This window comes from Channa argus, chromosome 5 (assembly GCF_033026475.1).
Source record: "Channa argus isolate prfri chromosome 5, Channa argus male v1.0, whole genome shotgun sequence".
NCBI classification, from domain to species: Eukaryota; Metazoa; Chordata; class Actinopteri; order Anabantiformes; family Channidae; genus Channa; species Channa argus.
In genome coordinates this window covers 20,258,108-20,284,084 of record NC_090201.1, presented here as the reverse complement: position 1 = coordinate 20,284,084, position 25,977 = coordinate 20,258,108, and the positions used below count along the sequence as shown (strand labels likewise).

General features: G+C 39.1%; 1 protein-coding gene across 2 annotated transcripts in view; it reads right to left on the bottom strand.

The window, feature by feature from the left end:
* Positions 1-25,977, bottom strand: part of LOC137127933 (cadherin-22) — a 148,694-nt gene that overhangs the window by 61,753 nt on the left and 60,964 nt on the right. The window contains exons 3-4 of one of the 2 annotated variants that reach the window (XM_067505504.1): positions 11,267-11,714; positions 10,601-10,845 (exon numbers count right to left, since the gene is read on the bottom strand). In XM_067505504.1, coding sequence (XP_067361605.1) covers positions 10,601-10,831 — 231 coding nt within the window. In that variant the 5' untranslated portion in view covers positions 10,832-10,845; positions 11,267-11,714. Of the gene's footprint in view, positions 1-10,600; positions 10,846-11,266; positions 11,715-25,977 lie in introns of those variants that run through there. The other variant, XM_067505506.1, reaches the window with a different exon arrangement.

Genomic DNA, 25,977 nt, shown 5'->3' with positions numbered 1-25,977 from the left:
CCCACACACTCTCTACAGAATGTACTCCAAACTTAGATTCTTCAGACAATGATGTCTGTGAAATCTTTTCAGAATGTCCGAATTTAATTGCATAAATGTTGGCGCCATACATGCAAGTTCCTACCTACTGTATGTTTGTGCGCACATATACAGACTAAACAGACCATATACTGTACATCACATGTCATTCCGTGGCACAAGAGGGACAAATAGATGCAGCTGTTACCAACACTTACAGTCACCACATCTGTACACGCAAAGAAAACCAGTCCATCCAGACATTTGCATGTTGCAATCGCAACAATTAATTCCACCACCAAGGTCCTGTGAATACTGCACATTCTTGCAATTTAAAACATGACAGAATCACTGCAACATGCATCGCAATTTTGAGGGCACAACAATCACAAAAAGGTCTGCAAAATCCTGGAGGGACTGGAAAACACATACACAGTAAGTTTATTCTGCTAGGATGATGCTACTTCTCCCCCCTTAGGCTGGATACACCCATCTGTCTGTCAGTCTATCTTTACTCAACTGATTCAAGTTGCCAGCTTAAAAAACACATACACTATGCTTAGCTAAGTTGTTCTCTGCAAACTAAAGGTCAGAGCCAGGACATCACTCACTTAGCAAAAAAAAAAAAAAAAACAGGAGTGCAAATGTGTCCTTAACAAGTCTACATGTAAAAAAAAAAAAAAAAAAAAAAAAGAAGCGGGATGCAATAAAATAAATAAATAAATAAAAGAACAGAAAAACACTGTCCTCTATCTGGAGCGTAAACATGAAATATAACTGATTCACCGGTTAAATCTAGATGCATCAGTCTGAACTCTTTGCGTGATAGGGCATGCCACTTCCTCATGTTATAAATATTGTACTGTCAGTATTTTTAACATATTGATGCTTTGGCATTTGTGCTTGATATAATTGGCCTTATACTGAACAGTATAAGCACTAAAAACAGACAGGCGTTGACCCAAAACACCATGAATGTTATATTGTCACTGCACAAAAAAACCAAACATTTGCTGATCCAACACTTCCTTTGCAGCCCAGAAATGTAACCATAAAACCTTTGTGCGTCAATCTATGACAGAGAACAGCAGCTTCGATCAGCTTGAGTTCAGGCACAGAACTCAACAGATTCTACTAGTGACCCATTTTCAGCAGGGAAAATCTATCAAAATGCACAAAAGACCCTAGGAAGCACTTCCAGTAGCATAATTCACTTCCACAAGTAAGACATAACACAACCATGACTGTGTGTGACATACTGAGCACACGGATGGACGGCAGAGAAATAGATTATGCTGCAGGAAATTTTTTAGATTGTGAAATTTCTATTGCTATGTGACATTTTTTCTTTTCCACAGTGACAATAAATCACAATTGGAATCTATTGTTATGGGCTAAATTCAAGCGGACCACTACAAATGAGCCTGTTTATGAGGAAACATTGTATAACCATCTTTTAAGCCTGCATGAAGTGAAACTTTGCAGAGAACATTTTTTGGAGTAGTGTACTACGTTGTAATGCTGCAGATATACTGCAGTGTATGTTGGTTGTTAAACGATACAAATGTTGAATTCTTTTTTCACTTTACAAAACTATGCAGAGTTTTAATTTAAAAAATTGATTAGCCTTTTCAAGCACAAATAACACAACAGTATATGCCTATGCAAAGGAAGAAAGTCACTTCAACTGATCTTTGGAAAGCATTTAAGCACAGAACAAGAATGTGGCTTTTCTGACTAAAAAGAAAGTGCTTCAAGGCTGACGTGTAAAAAAGTTCAATAAAAAAGATTACAGCAACTGATAACACACACACGGCAGAGGAAGATAGTGGTGTATGATGTAATATGACTGATGAAAAATATCTACCTAAATTAAACTGACCTGAACTTACAAAAGTGATTTCTCACTATACTTTAGAAATTATTCTGAATCAGTATTTGGATTTAAGTAAAAGTTTATGCAAGTTGTGATTAGAAATTTCTTAGGGTTTACAGTGGATGGCTGTAGGGTGACTTAGGAGAGGGTGAGGTTGGTGATGGCCTGTCAGGGTTACCTTTGGGTCATAGCAAAATGTCTAGCTGTCACTGTAGGCTAACCTGCTAAGGGGCATGATGCATGACTCACAGGCAGATACAGAAAGTGTCTTTTAATTTGGTAGTCAGCTCTTTAGAAGTGTGTAAAAACTCAAACTTTGTGACAGACTGGTTTGTGATAATTTGGTCTAAAAAAAGAGAAAAATGAATAATAAAATTTGGTTGCATATGTACAGTACTACTGCAAAGCTTGAAAGTAAAACAGAACAGAATAGAAAAAGACGTTTGTGGAGCAGAATTTTACAAATTACAAGCTATGTCTGAATTTGGGGGCTGCATCCTTTGGAGGATGCGCTCTACACAGTCTATGCAAGTATGTTGCGTCCACACTCCAAGTAGAAAATGAAGGCTGAACCAAACTGAGACAGTCTGGTCCAGGGACAATTTCCTATTTAGATCACTTGCTGTTCATGGTTGTATGTGGGCAGCAAAGTGGTTGAGCTAGCAGCTGTCTGGCTGTTGTCACACATTTACCACATTTGCGAAAGCTTGCCCCTTTGTTTTGTTAGCAGTTTGCGACTAATGTACCGTAAATACGTTATTCGCACTAAGGACTGGGGATATGCTGGGTCTTGAATGAGGTATCTTTTGGAACCTTCATTGCCAGGTAGTTACCATGTGCTGCGTTTGTCGGCCGTAGTTGAAGGAGACTTTGAAGTGGGACAGCCCTGTCGTGGCGGTGTGATGCAACTGGTCTTTAATTCAGCCTTCGAAACATGCAGCCTCCGAATTGAGATACAGCTACTGTAGCAGAACATGGACTGCACTGAATCCTTCAATTATTGAGAGTTTCAAAGCAAGAGCAAATTGGAGGTCTTATATTTAAGTCTGTGTAATCAGGAGTAGGCCTGCCACATTTCACTGCAGCTTGTCAAGCTCTCTGATCTTAACAGCTTCAAAGTGTTAACAAGGTGACTGTATCAGAGACAGCCTAGGTGAAAAAGCTACAGGAAGGGAAGGGTACAGGCCATGGGAAATGCAGCCACAGAATAGCAAAGAAGGTAAATGGTGACATAGTGAAAAAAAAAAAAAAAGAGAGAGGGGGGGGGGGGGGGGTAAAAGAGGAGAAGGAAAGAAGGAGGAGATGGAGGAGAAGACAAATTACAATGAGAGGGGTGCTGCAGCTGGGGTGGCGCAGGATGGGATGCAGACTTCCTGAAGTAGAGAGATCAGAGAGAAAAGAGCAACACAAAGTAAGATGGCAGTAACATTTCTAACAGATCTTTAAAAAGCTGTCAGGTCACAGCAAACAAAATGCTTCCTTGACCTGCAAAATGGGAATTATGGTTCCCTAAAAGACCATGTCAAATTTCCTCGCTCCAATCTTAAACCGTTTCGTTTCTTTCTGATGGCAGCCTTCTGCTGTTGTCACAATTGGACCCAGATTTGACTAATTATAGCTTGGATCATAACAACCATGGGAATTTTTATAACAAGGATAGTGCATATTTTTGTTTTTTTGTTTTTTTGGTCTGATTGACTGTGTCCAAAACCCATTTCCCTTTCATTCATAAAGACTCACAGCAGTAACTTTATGCCCCACCAAATCACATTTAACTTCCAAAAGCCTGTAATGAACCAGAAATATATTAAATGGATGGAAAATTCTAAATTTTACTATGTCAGAAAACAAGATACAACTCATTTGCTCCTTCGTCTATTAATATGTTAAACAGCACTTCTCAAATGATATACTGCTAGAACTCTTTATACCAGGGTTTACATTGGTGTGTGTAATATTTTAGTATATTGTAATATTGTCTGACAACTTGCTAAACTAGCGCATTTTTTTGTTTATCATACATAGTATTAGCTTTATGAATTTCATTGGTTTTATTGTGTGTTTTCTAAGTCACGAATGATTAAAAAAAATTCTTTAAAGGCGATTTGGAGATAATGTAATGCAGCAACACTGAGACCAAGACACTTTTCCCTGAGGGGAATATCTACAGAAATTTATAAGGTACATCTTACCTTATCTGACATCATCTTATCTTAAGATAGCCAATAAAAATGTACATAAACTTACAACTCACTGAGGCTTATGCCATAGAACCAAACTGTCACAAAACCTACTGCAGCCAAAACTAGAACCAAACAACATGAGATGCAATAAATCAAGCTAATATTTTTTTAGAAGGACGTAGCAATTTTGGTGCACAAAAAAGATGAGGCCATCTGTTTTATTTGGCTTCAAGTTGAGTGCCAAGGGACAAAAAGGGACAAAGAAGCACCTTGGATATGTACTGTAGAAGCACGTTTTTCACTGTTCAGGAGACAAGATAAGAAAGCCAATACCAGAAACATCCATAAAGATCAGAGAGCTGGAAATATAAGAAAACACAGTGAAACTGCACTCCAGACCTTTGAACTATATATGTTATAGAAATATAAAAGCATGAGCATGTCAGACATATACTTCATCTCTTTTGCTGTCATCTCTCTCTCTCTCTCTCTCTCTCTCTCACACACACACACACACACACACACACACACACACACACAGACACAGAAGTGGATTTATTTCTGACAGCTTTTGCCAAAATAGAGGAGAAAGAAACATGGCTAAGGGGAAGAAGAATGTGTCATTTTACCACCTTTAACAACAGCCATTTAGGATTATCTGGGCTCAACAGCAGCTCAGCCTGTCTCAAAAGTACACGTCCAGTGTGTTGCCTTTTATCCAAACACATTTTTTTAAAGTTGTTGGCAAGAAAATATATAGTTGTCAGATCATTTAAGTCCACAAGGATTCATTATCTAAATGTACTGACCGAAGCTGCCAGTTTAATGTCATGTGAGCGACCATTTTATTAGTGAATCTGATTCCATTAACAGAGTAGTGGCAGCCAGTGTGAGACCGAGCAAGCTTGGCAAGTTTGTGTAGTTGAAGTAAAGTAATAAGTAAAAAAAAAAAGCTTGTTGCAAATATCCAGTACAGGGGTATACGGCTTGGCTTTAATCCTCTACTGCTCAAATGAAAGTGTTGGTACCAAACATCCAGCAGAGTCCATCAGTGTGTGACAGAGTTACACACACACAAAGACAGTCTCACACACACCATTAATATCACTGATAGCACTGGCCAGTGACCTAGTCACATGAAGTCTAATAACTTTAGATAATTTTATTAGCAAAATCTTTCTGCTCCCCCCCTGCTGTGTCACTCCCTCAAGCTCCCTGCAACCTTCCTACAGTATATCAGTTTTCTGCTTTCCCTGGCACCGTCTCCTATAATGAATCACAAGCCAGTGTATGGAGCCTCTTCATTCTCAGGCTTTGTTTGCAGCCTTCCGTCTCTTCATTTCTTCATTCCATATATCACTCAATTTCACTCTCTCTCTCTGCCTCCCAGCAGACAGACAGCGCTAGCGGTTTGCCTTGTTATTGGTCTTGCCAACAGGAATGCAGCACAGCCACAATGCCAGACAAATAATGACTAAAGGATAATTACTCTAACACCCGGCACTGCTGAGGAGAACATCTTCATTCATTTGTAAAAATAGAGAGATCAATATATGCAGATGCAATATTATCTAGTCAACTGCCATGCCTAAACGATTTAAAACAAAGGAATCCCATGATTGATGTGTGTGACTCACTGTTGAGTGTCATGCTGTCTGCGTTAATATTCTGTCTTTTCATATCATGTCCCTTGTAAGGCAATCGAAACGTACATGTTGTCCTCTTCCATCAACGTGCTGAGCATCATATGAGAAACAGCTGATGAATGGGATGTAAAAAAAAGAGGCTAAATTATCCCCCAGATTTACAGATGACAGCAAACAGATCTGATTTGACATATATTCATTATCTGTAATTACATTAGGAAAAAAAAACATTTAGTAATTTGATTTCTACTGCCAAGACATTGTCCTCAACATCAAAGAGAAGGGCACTGCTGAGGCTGTCATCACTGAGTAATGCTGGTTTGTTACCTAAGAGTTCCAGGATCTAAGGAGCTACAAGAGCTACACTAGGACGATTGTGGTTTTACACCATATAAACAGTATGTTTAACATGCGACAAAACAGACTTGTTTTAATTACAATAACACGTAAGAAATGCTGGGGGACATTCCTTGAAAGTAGCTATGATAACGCTCGGTGTTTATTGCTTGGTATGTGTTAAGAATAAGATTTTAAGGTTTTGTACAGCTTGCTCAATAGCATGTGGCCTGTGAATGAAGCTCTACATAACTTGTAGCAGCCTTAAGGCTTGTGTTTGATCAGCAACAAACTTTCTGGACTGTCAACTCTGCCTATACTTTCTGAGTTATCAGGAACTATTGACCCTAGAGCAGAAAAACTTTAAGGTCAAGGAACTATGGTAAAGCTAAACTAGTTGGGCTATACATTTACCAATGAGCTGTTCTGTTAGTTTACATCAGGAAAGATTTACATTTTTGGGATGGAACATAATGCAGTGGATAGATTATGTTCCCAGTGACTGTGTCATCTGCTGAATGAATAAAGCAATACATCTAGCAATGGAAAGCATGTATAAAACCAAATAACTTGTGATCAAAAGTTTACGTAATCTATTCATGGACATGACTGACATTGCAAGATAATTTTTTTGGCTGGGACAGAATGATTGGAGAACAAACAATTCTAAAAATAACAAAATAAATAGCTGCAAATTGATTAATTCATTTGGGGCTTTCAGACATCAACACAGGAGCAAAATTAAGCATGCAGGGTCAAAAATGCACACACGCCGGCTTGAATTATTAATTTAATGTCTTTATATTAGCTAAGAAAAAGGCCTGTTAACGTCCTGGTAGTGATCATGATTGACTACAGCTGTGTGTGAACATGAAAAGAACTTGTTTGACAGCACTCATTGATCTGACCAACACACAGTACAATGGGAAAATCCAAAGAGCTCAGTGCAGATCTGAAAAAAAGATGACAGATTTACAGGACTGTCTCTTGGAGACGGTTCTAAAGATCTGCAGATTCCAGGATGATCAGCTCAAACAACTGTATATAAATACTGTGAGAAGACCCAAACTGTCTCACTCAGCCAAGAGGTTATTGGTTCAGTTAGTCAGGAACAACCTAGGAGCTAAACTATCATGACACAGGCTGCCTTGAACTGAAAAAGTGTCACTGTCAAGTGAGTTTACATTGCCAAAAAAGCTGGAGTCCAAAAAAGAAGCTGCTGCTTCAAAACAGACACCTCAAAGCTTAAATAAAGTTTTAAGATGACCACATCAAGGCGGCGTTTTAAGGTCAGATTACACAAAGATTGAGCTGTGTGGCCAAAGTGAACACGTGTGTGTTTGGAAGTGTAAAGGAAAGTTATTGAAACCCAAGAACACTGCTGCTACTGTTAACCACAGTGGTAGTAGCATCATTAGGGCTGTTTTGCTGCCAGTCCACCTGGTGCATGGCACAGAGGGGACTGAATATTAAAAAAGGAGAATTACCTCAGAGTTTAAAACATAACCTCAAGCCATCAGCTCATCAGCTGGACAGTTGATACTTGGACACCACTGGAGTGTGTTTAAAAGTCAGGTCTTTTTCAGAAAACCTACAACGTTAATAATTCTTTACCAAATCTCCAACCAGAAGCTCATTGTGAGCTACCAAATGCATTTGCTAGTTAAAACTAAGGGACATTCAACCAAATATAGGTATGAAGTATTGTAGTTGTGATCCTGTGTGACCCTGGATTGATGTCATAAAGCCACAATAAATTAAAAACTATGCACCGAATTCTTCAGTTTTGTTTTTAACTAAAATGCGAGGCCAGCAATAATCCTCCTCACATCGTGTCCTCGACAAGTGTTACACTATTGAAAAGGACAATAATGTCACACCACAGATCAGAGTTTGAAGGTTACACTGCTTGAGCAAAAAACATGTAAATGCAATGTTAATGACAAACTGACTGAAGGATTGTGAAGGAACATACATTATATGTGGACAATATAATGGAGACATAGCAGGGGTTCAGAATAGAACAGTTTTTTTTTTAATGGGCAGTTTCTTTGCAGGGGAAAGAGTTTTATTGCTTGTCTGCTGGTGATATAGCAGCTTTCAAAGCTCCCTCTTTGCAGAAAACCACTGGGACTTTATCTCTTCTTTTTGTTAAATGAGTAACTTCATGGAACCTCAAGGGCTGTGTTATTTCATGTTGGTAAAAACCTAGCAGAGCAATGAAACAAACTTAAATGTAACTTTTTTGTACTAACCTAGTCTGTATTGCTGACATTGTTAAGTATGACAATGGGATGATGGCTCGTGATTTATACTTCCATATAGTTTATGCAACCAATGCTAATGATTTTATTAGTCTAAATCAGGGGTGACCAATACGCCACCTGGTTTAAATGATGCCTTTCAATCTTGTACAACATGTTTAGGGTTCCGCAGATAAACATGTCCATATCTTGGACTTAGTCCTTATTTCGTCTTTGATCTTATGTATTTGATCTAATGTATTATGTTTAATCTAAATTTACAACACATACTTTTTTTTTTTAATTCTGTGAGACATGATCTTTTTAATAGCCAGTCAATACAGTATCTCCATTCTCCTTTACTTTTGCAGTGTTGAATCAAGGTGGATGAATCTCGTCACATATGATGATGAGACTGTTCAACACTTCAATGATACATGTGCATCTGCACTAGAGGCTGTAAGACTGAATTGTAGGAAAGCAGAGTAAATATGGAAGATATCAGGGCTAGATTATGTCCATTAGCAAGACATGAAGACGTTGCTACTACGCTACATTTTTGAATACTGTTGAACACAATACCCCTCTGATCCTGTCGCTGCCCATAAACACAACCCAAGAGATTTATTCAAGGATGTTAATCAAAACCTGACCTCTCCGGGCCATTTAGTTGAAAGTGATGCCGACTGCGAAAGGTTTTTATCCCATTTTTACTTTTTTAACTTAACAATGTAATTAAAGACAAACAAGTGAGAGATCTAAATAGCAAAATGAAGGTAGATCAACTTTTTAAAATGAAGGTAGAAAGAGCGAAAGGGAGGAGAAGCAATCACATCACACTTGTTTTGGGCTCCTTACACTGGCACCCAGGTTGTTTTACAATTGATTTTATGATCTTACTTTTGACTTTTAAAGCCCTCCCGAAGCTATGCATCTGACCTCTTAGTTCCATATGAGCCTGTACGTAGTTTAAGATGGTCCAACAGAGGCTTTTTATCTATCCCTGAGGTGCTGCTGAAAACCCTAGTGATAGAGTGTTTGCAGTTAGACACCCAAAGCTCTGGAATAAACCATCTGAGAAAAAAATAAAGTCAGCAGAGTCACTAACCTCTTTTGAATCTCTTGTCAAAACATACTATTATCTGAGAACTTTGCCTGATCTTGTGTATTTAATTTTAATGAGATAACTTTGCTGTGTTCTTTTAATTTTGTAACTGTTCTACATATGTGTGAAGCCCCTTACCAATTAGTTTGGCAGGGTGGTTCAGCTGAAGTTGTGTTCCTGAGATCATGCAGTCAGTGAAACGTTGGCAGCACTATTAGCTAATTCAGTAATAAAATAGTTGCTTTTATGACATTAGCAATACAGAGCACTTTTTTCTTTGTTAGATTAGTCTTAATGCAATTGAATTTACACATTGACTTTTCTTTCTCAAAGCAAAGCTGTAATCCCAGTTTTTATCTGATGAGTGAAATATTGTTTTCTATATAAAATGTAACATTACATCATGCTTATTTATCAGGAACTGTCAGTTTATGAAACAACAGACAAATGTACTATGCAAAACTGCCATAACATAATATGACAAATGCTGTGTCCCTGCGGGAGGCATAGCATAAGCAGCACCTGAAAAGACCATAAAGATATGCTTCGGGCTTTGTCCATCCCTGTAAGTGACATGAGGCTGACACGCAGGCAGTGTCGAAAGCTTGATTCATTAAAATAGGAGTCTCTTGTTTTGTGTGACATTCAAAAGGTGGCTGAATCGCTTCATGTTTAGACACTGTGTGTCTCTCTGTCTAACCTTCTTAAAGGGTTCAGTTGATAAAAAATATACGCTACGCAGCAGACAATCACAATGGAGAACTATGTAGCTGTACAAATTTCAGCAACTGCATCCTCACTTTGGAGATTTTGTGTGAGTAAGTTTAAAAATTGTGTTGACAAGAATCTGTGTAGCATCTGCAAACATTAAATTCACTTGTAAAGTAAATGGATGTCTGTCCTTGGAAGCCTGTTTGTGTTGTTATATATCTATTGGCCTATTTACTTTGCTCCTCAAGGACAAGAACATTTTTCAAAATGAAGGAAATTTTCTGGACTTATATGTATTTTGATGCCTAAACATGCTGAAATCCACAATCATTTTATTACAACTTGGAAAATGTCATAGAGAATTCCTTTAAGAATCATCCAGAGTAATGTCTGTGCTAGTGTTTGCTGAATCGTATTTTTTTAAGCACCAGCAGTGAATCAACACTCATTAAATATTTAAATAATATGCTTTAATATCTTACCTTTCCTACGTACAGTGGCTCTGTGCCTGTGTACTCCTCCACCACAAAGAACTGGTTCCACACCCATCCTCTCTTAACTCGTTCCAGTGACGAGGGTCCTTGGTCCTTACTACTCTCTCCTGAGGTTGAACTACTAGTCCTGGAGGCCTCACACCAGCCAAAACTACAGCAGCTAAGAAGACCCAATGCTGCCAACAGGGTCCAAGCTCCTGCTGTCCACAAAGGAGCCATTTCGATTAAAAGAACTGAAGAAAACAAAAAGTGAAAAAAAAAATAATAAAAAAACAGTTATCCAACTTGGCTCTACATGTAATATCAAAGACACATGCAGAGAGGAAGAGTTTTTCAGTTGCAGGGTAAACTACAAAGGTTTCTGTGTGAGAACTTGAAAGTTAATCCATGGGATCACAAATCAATTTGAAGTCATCTGCTGAGTACAAGGCAAGTCATAGAGTGTATTAGATTCCTACCACCTGCAGAGGGCCTGTTTGTATTGTAACATGGTCAGATGGTCAGTCATTCTGATACATTTATAGTATCTGGCGAATCATACAGAATTTCTGCTATTTTTTAGGTAGGACCAAAAGTATTGAAACAATTCCTAGAAAATCACTTCCAAGATGATTCTGAAGGCAAAAAACAACAGACTTTGCTTGACAGACTCACTGATCAGTGCACGAACTAGGGGAATTGGGGATTCAGTGACATCCAGGATCACACCTCTGAAGACTGATGGTTTCTACCCATTGTTGACTTTGTCGTTTGCTTGCAGTGCTTCCAATTTCACTTTTAGCCATGTCACTTCAAACGATTGGTGTGTGTTTCAGATTGTTTTACACTAGGCTGTCCAGAAGTTTTTCTATTGAAGTTTTCCACAAAGAAAAGTCTTCTGTATTCCAGTTGTAGTCATGCCTGGTTTTGCCTCCTGAAGCAGAATCCTTGAACAGAGAAAGGCCAACGGATTTTACTGTTGGTGATTTTGTTTGATCTTCAATGGCTTTTTTTCCAAAACAATCCAGAGGTTTGGAAAGTGAATTCTTCAAAAGGTACTGCAGTACTTCTTTGGCCATCATGACGACTCCATCTGTGATTCAAAGGCAGAAAAGGGATGACCCTGTAAGACAGAAATAATATCTGCTGTTATTAACATTGCAATTTATGTGGACATTATCATTTTTTTCACCCTTTCGGCTTATCCGAAAAACCGTCTGAGCATCACACTAAGTGAGGGTTTAAAATGACTAATTTTTCAGCTGTTAAAAATACATTTTTAATTACTACCTATACCATGCATTTGCTGAATACGATATACTGCAATTTGTGAACAGTATTCATAAAGTCCCCCGCCACCAACTTTCTGTTAACCTTTCCTTTCTCTTTTTCTTTCTCTTTTATATTCTGTCAAAAAACCCATAATGTGTTGGTTTTGTTAGGATTATCTGGAGGAAATAGCTTTCCACCAGTGATTCTTATGTTCAGCAAGATTTCTAACACTGTGCTGTGAGCTGGAGAGTGATGGAAGAATAGTGAAAAAAGGACAGGAAACCAGATATGTGGAAAATAGAAAAGAGAGGAAGGAGAGAGGTCATTGTTCATCACACACCAGACCCAAAGCATCTGTGTGCTTTTAGTCCGACTGATGGAGCAGCCCTAACCTCAGCCAGCTGATTAATTGCATGAGGGAGCACTAATTGGATAAAAGTATTAATCAATTAATTCTATCCAATGAGGCAACAAACCCCTAATACTTCTGACAAACACTGGAAAGCAGCTGCGGGTGGGGGTGGATAACTACGGCCTTTGGTTGTTGTGAAAGATGCACAGAGGTTAAACAGAAAGACAGCAGATCAGAAACAGAGAGTGGGTAAAGTGAAAGGAGTGAGACAGAAATAAAAAAGACAGAAGTGAAACACGAAATGATGAGGGGAACACTAAATAAATACTCAATAAATATTCACAACAAAAGATGGATAACAATAAACATTTAACGTTAACATTAAGTATGTCTCTGGCCTCATGATCTCAAGAAAGGACAACTACAACAACAGTTAAAGAAAAGCTCTTCAGGCCAGCAGGTGGTTTAACCTATTGTATTTCAGCCGATCGGGAGAGGACTTCTAATCTCACCCTCCTCCTGCCCATTAGCGAGCTTGGAGCTTGCGGAAATAATTCCTTCTCAGACAGTTGGTTGAGGGAATGTCCGTGGTATTGGAACTGCTCTGGGGGGTGTCCAATCACCAGAGAAAACAGTTCAAGAGCAACTTTTACAGCTATGACCGCTTCATTCACTTAAATAGTGAATAGTTTTATTACTGGAGTAAATACACTGGCATTTGCACATATATATATCATTTATTGGTGATATTTTTCTACATACTGAGTATTCAGCCATTTGAATCAGTGGCTGATTTGCTACACCAAATTGAGTGGCCATTCAGTGATCGCACATAATGTGACAACTGTAAGGGAGCTGGTGATCTTGAATGGTGCTCCATTATTCTGCAATGGGGAAGACTTGGGAGAGGCAGACTTATGAGAGTCTACAATCACAAGAGGATTTGGAAAGTTGCACTTAGCCACGGCAGTGCAGGGAGCTACAGGCTTATGTCAGCATGCTAACATGCTCTCACTGACACTGCTAATATACTGATGATTGTGATTCTTGGCTCAGTACCTGTACTTATTAGAATGCAGGTATGTTTGCCATGCTTACTATCATGGTGTGTTAACATGGTAACAGTCTAATTAGTGAGTTCAGGCAATGCGAATGTATATCTTAAATGAAAAAATAAATCACAGACTTTATATGCTCCTTTTAGACAGACTCCTTCGACTCTATAGGCCCTTTATAATGCAACTGATAAGAGGAACCATGAAATGTGTATGTCCATGTTTAGCCAATACACAACATGCCTGCCAGCCTGCCAACAACCCTTGAGGGAAAAAATGGCCAACAATTCTGCAGTCAAGCATAATTCTGTCTCTCAGCACAGATAGAATCTCCACTTTGTGCACTGGACCGATTGGCATGCCGGGCTAACACCAGTAGCATCGGCACCGAGCATGTTGCTGCCTGGGTAAGAGCTCACTTGTTGGCAGTGATACAGTAGGCCTATTTTCCTGCATTCTCTTTAGATGAAGCTTTGCTCTGACAGCAGTGAGGCAAAATGTGGCTGGGCTCTTCTGACGTTTCCCTGTGCCTTCTTAAAGATCCACCACTTGCCCCTGCAGAGGATGATAGACAATCCATGCTGTCTGCCAGCTGGGGTGACATATTATTATCAATCTCTACTGAGGCAGAACGGTGTTCCTCTGCAGCCAGGCCACCGCATTGGGATGGTAAAGAGCGAGTTCCAACGTTTCTGTGTCCACTTCCACGGTCGCTGTGAGCCAAGGTTGCAGCTGGCCGACTAGAAAAGCTGCACACAATCTCTTGCTGCTCCTGCTCCTGTATGATCTGCTCAGGTACAAATCGTGACTAAAGTGGCTCTTTCTGTCGTCCCCTTTGGCAGAAGACAGGTTCCCAATTCTTTGGTGAAACAGCTACTGAAGGAAGCAGTAGGGCATGTCTGCATTTTCTTAAACTGTCATTCAAAAATGAATCTTCTGCTGATTTATTCTACAGTGCAATGAAACATTATCAGGGAAAACTCTGCAGTAGCCAATCAGATATATGCAGATTTCAAACACCACAATAACTTTGTGTGGGAACAGTGTTGCATTGTGCTAATACAGTTTGCGTTGTCATCATCAAGGTGGGTTAGATAAACTTCTGTTGCTATGTCAACTATTTTCTCTTGCGTCATAAGGGTAAAAATCATTGTTTAACTGGACTTCGTGGATCTAACGTTTTTTGTTTTCTTTCAAATCTAAAAATTGACAATAAACAATAAGTTTCTTGGTGATCTGCCTGGTGTTTATTATTATTTCGGCGATTAATCTCAAATATCTTTAATAAGATAAAAGGAGTAAATTTTGCTCACAAAATTTGAATGACAGATGATTTTAAAAAGCTCATCTTATTTCCTTCACTTGACTTAAATTGATCAAACATGTTTTCGTCAAGTTTCCAATTCGATATGTATTAGCCGTGGAGTGATAACTTCAAAGTAATAAAAAAAGAAAACCCATGATGTTTATTTCTCCATGCCTCAGAGGCAAACTGCATTGGGAGGATAGAATTAATTTATTTTTGCCTATCTATACTTTCCCTCTTCCCTTACAGTAAAGAGCTTAACAGTGCAGCAGGCAGTATGAATATGTTTAATTAGAGAGCATTTGTATCAAATATTTTTGTACATGCACCAACAGCACAGAAGTTGCTTTGCAAACTGAAACATTTGCTTAGCGCCAACTGTTTGGTATCTAAACAAAATCCACACTTCTCCAGTGAATCTCCCTCCCCTCTTAGGGGATTTCATTGAGTGTGTACACATTTACTCATAATTAGGTGTAAAAGTAGGAGAAGCTAATGAGTTACAGAGGAAGACAGAGAAAATAGATTTAGGTTATGTGTGTTCTGGTTTCACTCAAACATAGCCATTGCAAAAGTGGAGTCGAAAGCCTTAACGAGTGGAGGCAAATTAGTGGCATGTCAATTACTGCCCTTTCTGTCCTAGCAATGGCCAGAAAAACTTGTTGTTGATGATAAAAATATGGCTGACATATCTGTCTCTCCCAGTGCATCGTTCTCTGTGCTCTATCTTGTCCCGCTTCTTCCTCTACTCTTTCTCCAATCTAAAGCTATTGGCAGCATTGTGCAGCCATTCGTGACCTATTAGAGAGCTGAATTGATTCTAGAGCATGGCTGCAGCCTCTCATCAGTGGGCATGCCCAGAGCAGGCCCTTTGACAGCTGGCAGTGGACAGACGACAGCCAAGAAAGACTGATCACTGCAAACTGATAGGCATGGGGCCAATGGCCAGCAGACAGCCCTCTCTGTCTCTCTGATGCACTCTCACTCAGGCACACAAAATGCAAGTATGCAATGCAGCAACGCGTGGGCATTAGAATGCATTTGACCATTGACATGCAACACACAGTACGTCAAATTAGAGGCCTTTTGCCCTCTTTGGCTACGCACTTTAATATTTCAATGTTTTCCATTGCTGTACAAAACTCTTTAAACTAGTTAGTCTATCAAGCTCTCTTTTAGCAAGACATGATGTCGTTGTTACAGTGTATTGTGATGTAATGTAAATAATTCTTCATCATTATAAGTAATTTACTCAGCAATTATGTTTGCCTGAACCTAAGGTTATGTTCCATGACTGTTGCACCACATTCATAAGCTTAATTACTGAGTGATCTGATGGCAGCCATACTTTTGGTTATAGATGTAAGGAAATTGCCATTGTTTACATGCTGTTGATTACTGGACTTCATCACATTAAATTACGTATGGTGGAACTCAGTGTTGCTTAACACTTTAATGGCCTAACTGTTGTCTGTCTTAAGTTATAAAATGATAACTTTGAATTACGATTAGCTAAGGTTAATGTTGCTTTACAGCAAAAGCTTCATATTGTATCCAGGAAAGAGAGAAACAAGTGAAATCACGAGATAAGCAGAGCATCTAAAGCAAGACGCTTTTTGCAAAACAAGTTATAAAGCAGCAGTAGGTTAACAGGTGCAATATAACTAAAATACAAGCAAAATAGAACTAAGCATAGAACTAAAAAGAACTAAGCATGCTTCTAAGGACAGAGAAAGCCACAGTACATATATGGTCTGAATTAAACTTACTGTAAAATGATCGGTTCTTATCACAGTAATGTAAGTGGACAGTGGCGTTTTATGCCATGTTAAATTTAATATTTAGTATTGTGTATACATAACTACTGTACATGTAATCAGATATTAAAGACTTAAGACTGTATGACACAGATGAACAAAGGGAGAATATATGAAAATGCCTTCTTTATCAAGAGACGTATGATGAATAATCGCTAAAGATTACATGTGAAATATTAATATATATATATATATATATATATATATATATATATATATATATATATATATATATATATATATATATATATATATATATATATATATATATATTACATTAATATATTACATATTGTAATAACAAACTGGAAGAGGATGAAAGAAACCTCTAGCAAATTGCATTCACTGCTGTAATTGTCCTGAAGTTATTCTATTACGGGTTCAATATTAAGAATTATTTGTTGAGATTTGCCAGGAGGACTCGGATGAGCCAGCTGGTTGATCACCCATTTGCATTGGTCTCCAAAAGCAGTTTTTGCCCACTTTTTCACAGTGTGATAAGCTTTTTATCTCTGACTCTTTGCTCTGTCATTAGCCTGCTCTCCTCTCAATTGTGCCTTCTCTGACCAATCAGATTAGAATCCACTTTAGAGAGTTGTGTAGAGTGCATATGTGAGTACTGTGAATTACTGAGGGAAAATACAAGGCTGTTTTTTCAGAGAAGGACCTTTTAACTGGAGTTGAAAATAATGAATGCAACTCTGCCATGATTTGTATCATTTGTCAGTGATTGCAGAGTAAAGCAGATCAAGCTGGCACATTTTTAAGGCGGTGACAACTACAGCAGAACACACATTCCGTGACAAAAGCTGGCAAAGCAGATGGCTGACAACACCTCATCAGATCCCTTCATGTACTGGCAGTTCATATGAATGAGTCTTATCAGCATCACGGTTCTAATACGGCCTCCCTTCACAGTCCCAACGGGATTGGTGCCAATTTAGAATTAATATCTAAGGACTGTAAAGGATGAATTTTAATTAGTCCTAATTGGTGATCACCTGACTTTTCATGTAACACTACAATAGGTTCAAATGCATCAGACTTTTAGACTGTAAAGTATCTCTACAACTATCGGATGCCATGAAATTAGGCACAGGCAATCGCGTTGTCCTCGGATTTGAAATCATCACAGTAAGGCTTTAAAACTCATAGCACAATCAGGTGTTCACACAAGAAAGAAAGAAAAATGAATGTGTCCAGACTATCCATGTATCAATGTCCATTGACTGCTTAGAAACATGTTGCAAGGTCACAGATTTGCTAAGCTGAATAGATGCACTAGAAAGCAAACCCATCTACACATCTAAAAAGAATTCCTGAATCATGACTGTAACAAAAGCAGTGAGTCTTTAGGGGACTATCCTTTCCTATCTGAGGAAGGTAGAGGTCTGAGTTCCAGCATGACAGTCAGTAACAGCTCAGCTGGATTGGTCCAAGAGTGCAGGGCAGCTGTGAATTAAAGCCTTGAATGCAATTTTGAACCATGCAATGTTTCGAGGCAAGGAAATATAAAATTCCTCATAGGGCTGGATTTGAGCATTAGTGGAAAATGTTACGCTTTAATTCATAATTCATGTTTTCACAGACATTAGTGTGTTTTGGAGCAGGTCAAAATGCGGTGCTTTGCTGCTGGGCTGAGAGTTTTTCCTGGCTGGGAGGCTGGTCTAATCAAATAACTGAATGTATCCAAAGACACACATATGCACAGACAGACTTTTTCCACAGAAAATATATGCAAACATTTTATTTTCTTAATGTATGCAACCATGTCCACCACGCACACAGAGGCACAGTCTCCCTTCCCCTCCATCACCCACCTCACCATTAGTTCTACTCCTCACTCTTCATCTCTCACCTTCCTTCACTGTCATACTCTATATTCCATGCACCCGTTCGCCTTCTCTGTCTTTGTGTCTGTCTGTCTCTGTGTTTAACTCACTGTCAACAGGTTCTAAAACCCATTGCTTTTCAACCCTTGTGCTTCCTCTGCTTTTCTCCGTCCCTGTGTTTTCTTGTCCTTTTTTTGGCTTCTACACAACCTTTTCTCTGTCACACTGCTTTTACACCTTTTCTATCATCTCTTATGCTGTCTGCCCATCCACACCATCTTTCTCACTCATTTCTCCTTTGGACTCCACTGTCACTGTTCTTTGTTCTGTCGTTGCCCTTTTCTTGTTGTCTTCTTAACAGTCTCAGCAAAGCTCCCTCTGCAGGTTTATCAGTTTTTATTTACCATTAAATTTTTCCAATTCTATTCTTAATTATCTTTTTCTAACACTTTTCTCAAGACATAGTTGATTTGCTAGCAATCTTCAAATTAACAATCACTCTATTTAAATGCACAAACATAGATATTTTCATTAACCTCATTTTTTTCCTGCACACTCCTACATTTCACACATTAGCATTTCTATCTGCCCACACACACCCAAATATATAGCGCGACAGCTCACTTGAGTCTGTGTCATCAGGGAACAGAGCTGCATCTCTCTCTAATAACATCTTTCAGGGGCCACAATGACAAAAAAACAAAATGCCACAAGTGATTACTATCAGAAGTTAATAGCCTGAGGTTAACACATGGTCACATTTACTCCCCCTGGGCCCACTGGCTCACCACAGTATATCTCTGCATCAGATTGATGTGTGCACTGATTTTGCATTCACTCAAAACTGTGCCTGTGTACACACACATGAACACGCACAGCCAAACACATGCACACACAGTAGATGGGGAGACATACTCAGTTCCATCTTCCATTGCCAGAATCTCCCCATCAGATGGATGAAAGCTGCCATCAAAGCTGGGCCCAGGAGGAGTTCAGACAGTCTGCTTATTCGAGTGAACCCGACACCAGAGTCCAATCCCCTCCGCCATGCTTATTAAATAGCCTATTTTGTCATTTCCAATCCCAATTTGTCACAGTCACTTGGCTCAGCAGCCCTGTGCCATGTCACAGAGGGGTGGAAAAAAAGTACCAGAGGCACATCAGAAAACATATCTGTTTCTGTTACATGTTTATGTAGCAATGGTAAAGTTTTAATGGGCCATTTGCTGCAAGATTGACAATGTAGAAAAATATTAAAGGAAACAAAAAAAAAGGTTTCTTTGGAGTACAGTAGGGTTGCCATGAAAACAAGTGTATTGGCTCATGGAAGTGTAAATACAGTATATAGAAATGACGAGCCTGTTACTCTTGCAAGCATTCAAAATCGAGGACGTGCATGGTGTGTAGTGTTCTCGTTGTCTGCTTGTCACTGAGTGCAATGGCATGGTGAGATTTTCTATTAAAAGCAACTTCAACACAATGTGTTAATATTGTATACATTATGTCAGTGCTTTTTTTGAAAATGAATGATTAAAATCTAATGTTATATCGAAAGTGCAATCATACATAAAAATCCCATGTTATCAACACCTATAAAAGTGTCCAGTGAACTGGTGATGTAAATCAAGCACAATGCAGATCTCGTGCCATAATTGTCCAAACATCAATTTCAGCTGACCATGGCATTCCAGCCTCCATTCAAATTACCTCTGGACAAAGACCCAACACATTCCATTCATCTAAATGAATTAGTCCCACTGTAGTTCTACAAGGATCCTGACTCTTTCCCGTTTAGCTGCCGGACACCCCACAGTCAGGCAGCATGCTAGCTTGACCTCAATACTGTTTAGGTCTCTTGCGCTCTTTAAACCCCTGACTGGACTCTAGTTTCTGTTTCCAAAACCTCGTGTTGTATTGGCAAGTCAATGATATGCAGCTGAGTGTGACAGGGAAAACAAGAATCTGCATTGACACAGGGAACCGTCTAGAGAATGGGTGCTGCCTTGCATTAGGCTGCTGTGTTTGCTTACGGGTTATAATGAGAGGTGACATATTGTCAGTGCTTTGCTAAAGATGGTCTCCTAATTACACTAATTGCTGCTTTTCCACCCCCGTCCCTTGCTCCCTTGCTTTCTCTTCAAATCTCAGCCCTCCCTCCTCCTCCTCCCTTGTTCCCTCTCTCCCATGCCAATACTGCTGCTACTCCACCCACATAGCAAGATGAGCCTGCACCCACTCTCGTTCCTCTCATTCTGCCATTACATCCATAAATTTTTTTCTTGAATTTCTTTTTTCAATAACTAAACCTATTACATTCCATTCCCTCATCATTTCTATCTCAGTCTGTCTGTCTTTGTCTTTCCGTATCTCTTTGCTCTCCACAGAGGACTAATCTGTGTGCCCATACATGTCACACAGTGTCCACTACTGCTGCACAGGACCCCATGCCTGGGCTGCCAACTGCACAGTTACTAAATCGCTCATCTCACGGGTGGCTGAAGCTCTGCATCCCCAGCTCTGACTGGGAGAGTGAGAGAGCAAGGAAAGAGCCTCTGAGAGAGAGATGGAGGGAGAAACAAGTAAAAGGAAAAGGGGAATGGGAACTCATGGATTACACTGGACTCAAGTCAAAACTAGCTCCTCTGTGACTGTGTTTGTTTTGTGCAAGACCATATTATGTGTAAAAGTTGGGGTGTTCATGCATACATGTACTGTAGGTGCATGTGTGTGTCTCTGTGAAAGACAGGTGATGGCCAAGGTAGCTGACAGCTGTCAGTGCACATGGGCCCAGGATGGTAGAAGAGCGCTGGTGTCTGTCAACACATTGCTCTGACTCTGCCCTTAGCTTCAGGCTGACTGTACGTAGGACCCTCTCAGGGCAACCAGAGACCATTGGAGCATTTCAGAGCTGCTTTGAGTCAATGCAAATAATAAACTAAGCGAGTTGAATGGACTGTGATAATGTCAACAAGTTCAGTCTCTTGCAGAACAAATGTGGCGGGTTTCATTTGCTCTGCCTTTTTTTCTTAAGAGGCTAAATACAGCATGAATCGGGAGAATGGTCTGGAACTGAAGGATTGACATCAGAGGTTCATCATTTCAAAGCAATGGCATCATACAGTACACTCTAGTTTAATTTCACTCAGAGTCCTGAGTCCTAATATCACCTGCTCACAACGTGTTCTGGTGTGTAAATCTGTCATACTTTATAGGAAAGGCCCAGCAGCAACATGAAATTTACTAAGGAAACATTTTGGACTATATTTGTTCCTTGTATAACAACATTAAAATAGACATGTAGGTATAGAGGGCAAATGCGACATTGCACACTCTATTATCCAATTTGCTCCTTCTCCCAATTTGTCATTTCTTGTCTGTTCTCCAAGCAATATCAAAATTCACCACATTTGTCACCTGCACAATATATTCTCCAGCGTGTCCAGGGCAATTGCAGCATATTGTAGAGCCAAAGGAGCGAAAGTGGAGGGAGCATGAGGGCTTTGGGGGTGTTGTTACAGTTTAACTGATGTCAAGTCTTACAGCTAAGTGAGGAATTGAAAGTACAAAGTTACTAGATGATGTGAAAGCAGGGTTTAAAAAACAAACCAAAAAAAAGAAATCCTCACTATAATACCACTACGCCAGTACAGAAGGTCAGATCAGCCCTCACTCTTAGGTCAATACAATTCAGTTTGCCTATGGTAAAAACTCCAGGATTCTAATCAAAAAAACTATTTGATGAGACTCATCCAAGTCTATGCTTGCAAAAACTACAAATACCCTATGCCCTGCTGCCCTAACAAGATTTACAAACTAATTCTAACTCATATTAATTCTCTTCTAACCGTTCATGGTGTTTGGGGAAAATTGCGATAGGTGAAATAGGACTTGGCAGAATATTCCACTATGATCTTGTTAAGCAACCGATCAAAACTGACTTCATCTTAGTCATAAAACCACTCAGAGGAAATGGAAACACTTCAAATTTGAACACATGATCTTGAACCCTTTGGCAAAACAACACGAACAGTTCTTAAGTTTAATGCAGGATTTTGAATTTTATTTAATTAATGCAAAAACACGCGAGCAATAAACAGTGAAAACTAAGTTAGTAAATGTTGGCCAAAGGTTACACACAAGAATTAAAAACATGCAAAGCAACAGATGTGTTGACCAGATCTAATTTAGCGTGTCTATTATAACGCTTGACTGAATGACAATTATTCGTTCAAAGCCAACTGTAACTACATAGATATATAAAACATAATCATAGCTCACTCACAAAGAGAAACCAATTACAACTGGACATAAAAACATTTTAGAATGTGTATATTTGTTTCCAATGCCAAACGATGGTCATCAGTGCATTTGTTAAGCTGCTCATTTAGGCGCAGTTTCACTATATCGTCTTGGCATTTGGACCTTTTTTAAGTTTTACACACTAGTCAAACACAAGATATAATGAAGAAAAAAGAAAAACAAGACACTTAATTATGGTTTTCCAAGCATATCATGTTTTGACACTTAAATAAATGCTTGCACTGCGTATTGAATGAGCAAAATGAAGGCATATCGCTAAGAGCCCAGTGGATATTTATTAGGCAGAGCTCTCATAACAGAAAATCAAAAGTGTTTATTTTTTTTCCAGAGACTACTTTTCTCTTATAGCTGGTTGGTAATGTTTTGTTTTCATAAAAAAAAAAAAAAAAAAAAACTCTTCTGCAGTAATCTCCTAATCCATCTTATAATTTCTGTTTATCCCTCACCTTTTCCGTGTCCTGTTTGTCTGTAAGTGTGTGTGCGTGTGCGCATTTACTTCACTTGTTCACTTTGATCACTCTCGGGCTGCTTTGTTCATAATCATGTTACATACAAGCTCTAATCCTTTAATACATTCAAAGGAATAAACATTTCATGGGGCCTTCAGAAGCAGCAACATGTTTATTTTACTTTCCTCTATATCACTGTGGGAATCCAGAGAATCAATATGTTGTGACAGCAGCCACTCTCAAACCTCAAAGCAAGGAGCAAATATGTACCGAGTAAAAACAAAGCAAACACGGCACACAGTTTTCTTTCTGTTGTATAGTGAAGCATCTTCTTCTAGTGACAGGAAAAATAATATTTACCAATATACGAAAATTTGTCAGTATATCACCATCAATAGACCATAACTGACTGAATTGTATACAAATATGTGCAGAATCTTACAGTATGACTTTTAAGGAGAAAATAATATATTGTTGACCTCTTTATCACTGAACTGATGTTTCTTTTCCACCCCCCACCTCTCTGTCCTCCCTTCATTTCCCCATGGCCCTACTCTGCCGTGTAGTCCATTTTTCCTGCTGGAATGCTTTCACTTGGTGGCCATACATCCTGACTCTGTGTGCTGTGTGGCGCATTCAGCCGTACAATTCCCATTAGGCCAGATTGCGGTCAGAAAGGACCAAACCTGACTGTGTGTTTCTTCTCACTCTGCACAACTCTGTGATGGCTGAGTGTTTGTGGTTGGGAAATTGTGTGTGAAGACCTCTCCAAATGCCTCACTCTTCTAAGTCTCGGGTGGAGCACCACCATAGCCAAGTCTAGAAAATTGTTATAGTCCAATATACAAAAAAACAACAAGAAAACTATGCTTGGGCTTCTCTTCAAATAAACAAAGACACTCAACAGCAATGCATTAACACGCAGCACGTATACACTTCATGCAAGATGACATCGCAGTTGTTCAGTTCAGAGTACACAATAGGAAATGACATCCATGTTTTCACATTAAGGGAAATGAACATGTTATTTGCAGAAAGGTCAAGTCTCCAAGCCCGGGGACTGGTTGTGTAACTGCAGTAATTATTATGTAGCTGCTCAGGAATTAGAGGGAATTTCATGTCAAATGTCAACAGCCAGGACACAGGCTGTTTCCACCCTCATCTATGGGTTTGCAAATGTCACTGTTGAGGAAGTTACTTCAGAAACGTAATTCATTAAATAGGATTATTTTTACTCATTTCATTGGGTTAGTTACTTTCTAAAGGACACATACCAGCCTCACACATTCACATTTTTATCTGTTCCGTACTGTAGCTGTCGTGTCCTTCTCACCAGTATCTGTAACCAAGCTTTGACAGACTGGCTTTTGAGTTTGCTGCTCTGGTTGTCACCTCCACGCTACTTACATTTTCAAAAATGCTATATTTTAATGTGTTTAACATTTCTACCAATTTGTCTTGCCTGTAACTGTTGCCCAGCATATACACATGCTCTTTAGTTGACATATTTTGACTGCAGTGTGTTGTATCATACTTTAAGTCTTTTTTGTAATGCAGTGATACAATTATCAATGGGTCAGTATATAAAATGTCCAGCACTGTGTTTGATTATATTGTTACTGGGAGAAGTGGTTTACAGTAGCAGAATGTTTCTTATTAAAACTAAGGTTATGTTCATAATCCTGGATCGTACCATGGGAAAGAAAACAAGTAGTATAAGCATTTAATAGTGACAATCCCATGCATCTGTTTAGCATTAGCACTGTGCCAAGCAAAGTGAACTTTCTTTAAAGAATTGGTGGAGTTCCACACAAGTCTCATTTAAAATGTTGCGAAGGGGCAAAGAAAAAGAAAAAAATTCAGAACAATTCTGCTTAGAGCTGGAACAATCATGGAGGCTGCACCTCCAAACTATATTCAGGCACCAGTGTGTTCTAGTAAATATGAAGGAAATTGGGCCCATCTTAAGCCTAAGCTGTTTTGGAGAACTGGGGGCAATAAATGTAGAGAGCACAGAATCAGTTAACGGCAACTGATTTCACATAATAGCCACTTCAGAAGACACACCTCCTCATCATCTCAGTGAGAACCTTTTCCAAAATCAATAGCTGGCTGAACATTCACTTCTTCACAGTTATACACACATGAACACAAATGCCTCCCTCCCTGTCTTTGTGTCTCTGCAGCACACAGGGAGAGAAAAACATACACACAACCACACACACACACAAAACTAAGACTATTACCATCCCCACTTCCCCAACCACCCAACAAAATAAACCTTTAAAAGTGTCCTGATTTTTATAACTCTTTCTGAAGCCGTATAAAATGTTTTAAGTTGTTTTCAGAACTTCTAAAAACCCTTTAAGGAAATGATTTTAAGGACACTGGTGCACATAGTGGGAAACTTGATAGTTATCCACCCAGTGGTAGACACACAGCGAGTGTTCCTGGATAAATACATAGCTCACACCCCAAAACTGAACTCAGCTGGAGAGGGTCATTATGGAAGCCATTTGTTTTCTGTAGCAAACCTCTTCTAGGTTAGTGGAAAGAGAGTTGACAGTTTATGGGGCGAGAAGTCAAATAAAACAAATTGCCTCCGCTTCAGATACAAGTAAATTTGCTCTCTATGCCCAGCGGCAGCAAACCTCATGGGGTGGTATGGTGGAGGCTTTTTTTTCCTTTTAGGTTAATAATGCACTTGTTCATACTGGGAATGAATAGAAGTGACTGGAAACAGCATTTTGTTTTTATTTTATGTCATAGGAAGCTAGTGTCATTACGTCATGTCCGGGTTAGCCTCTGTTCCATGAGCACCAGAAACCTAACACAATCCCCCACTGAGCATCTGTTTAAAAAAAACAAAAAAACAAGCCAGTTTTTCACATTTCTTTCTGTATTCCAAGATAAATATTAACCAATAATGTACAATGCAAAGCACTGGAAGATGAAATCTTCTTCATTTTAATAAAGTTCACCA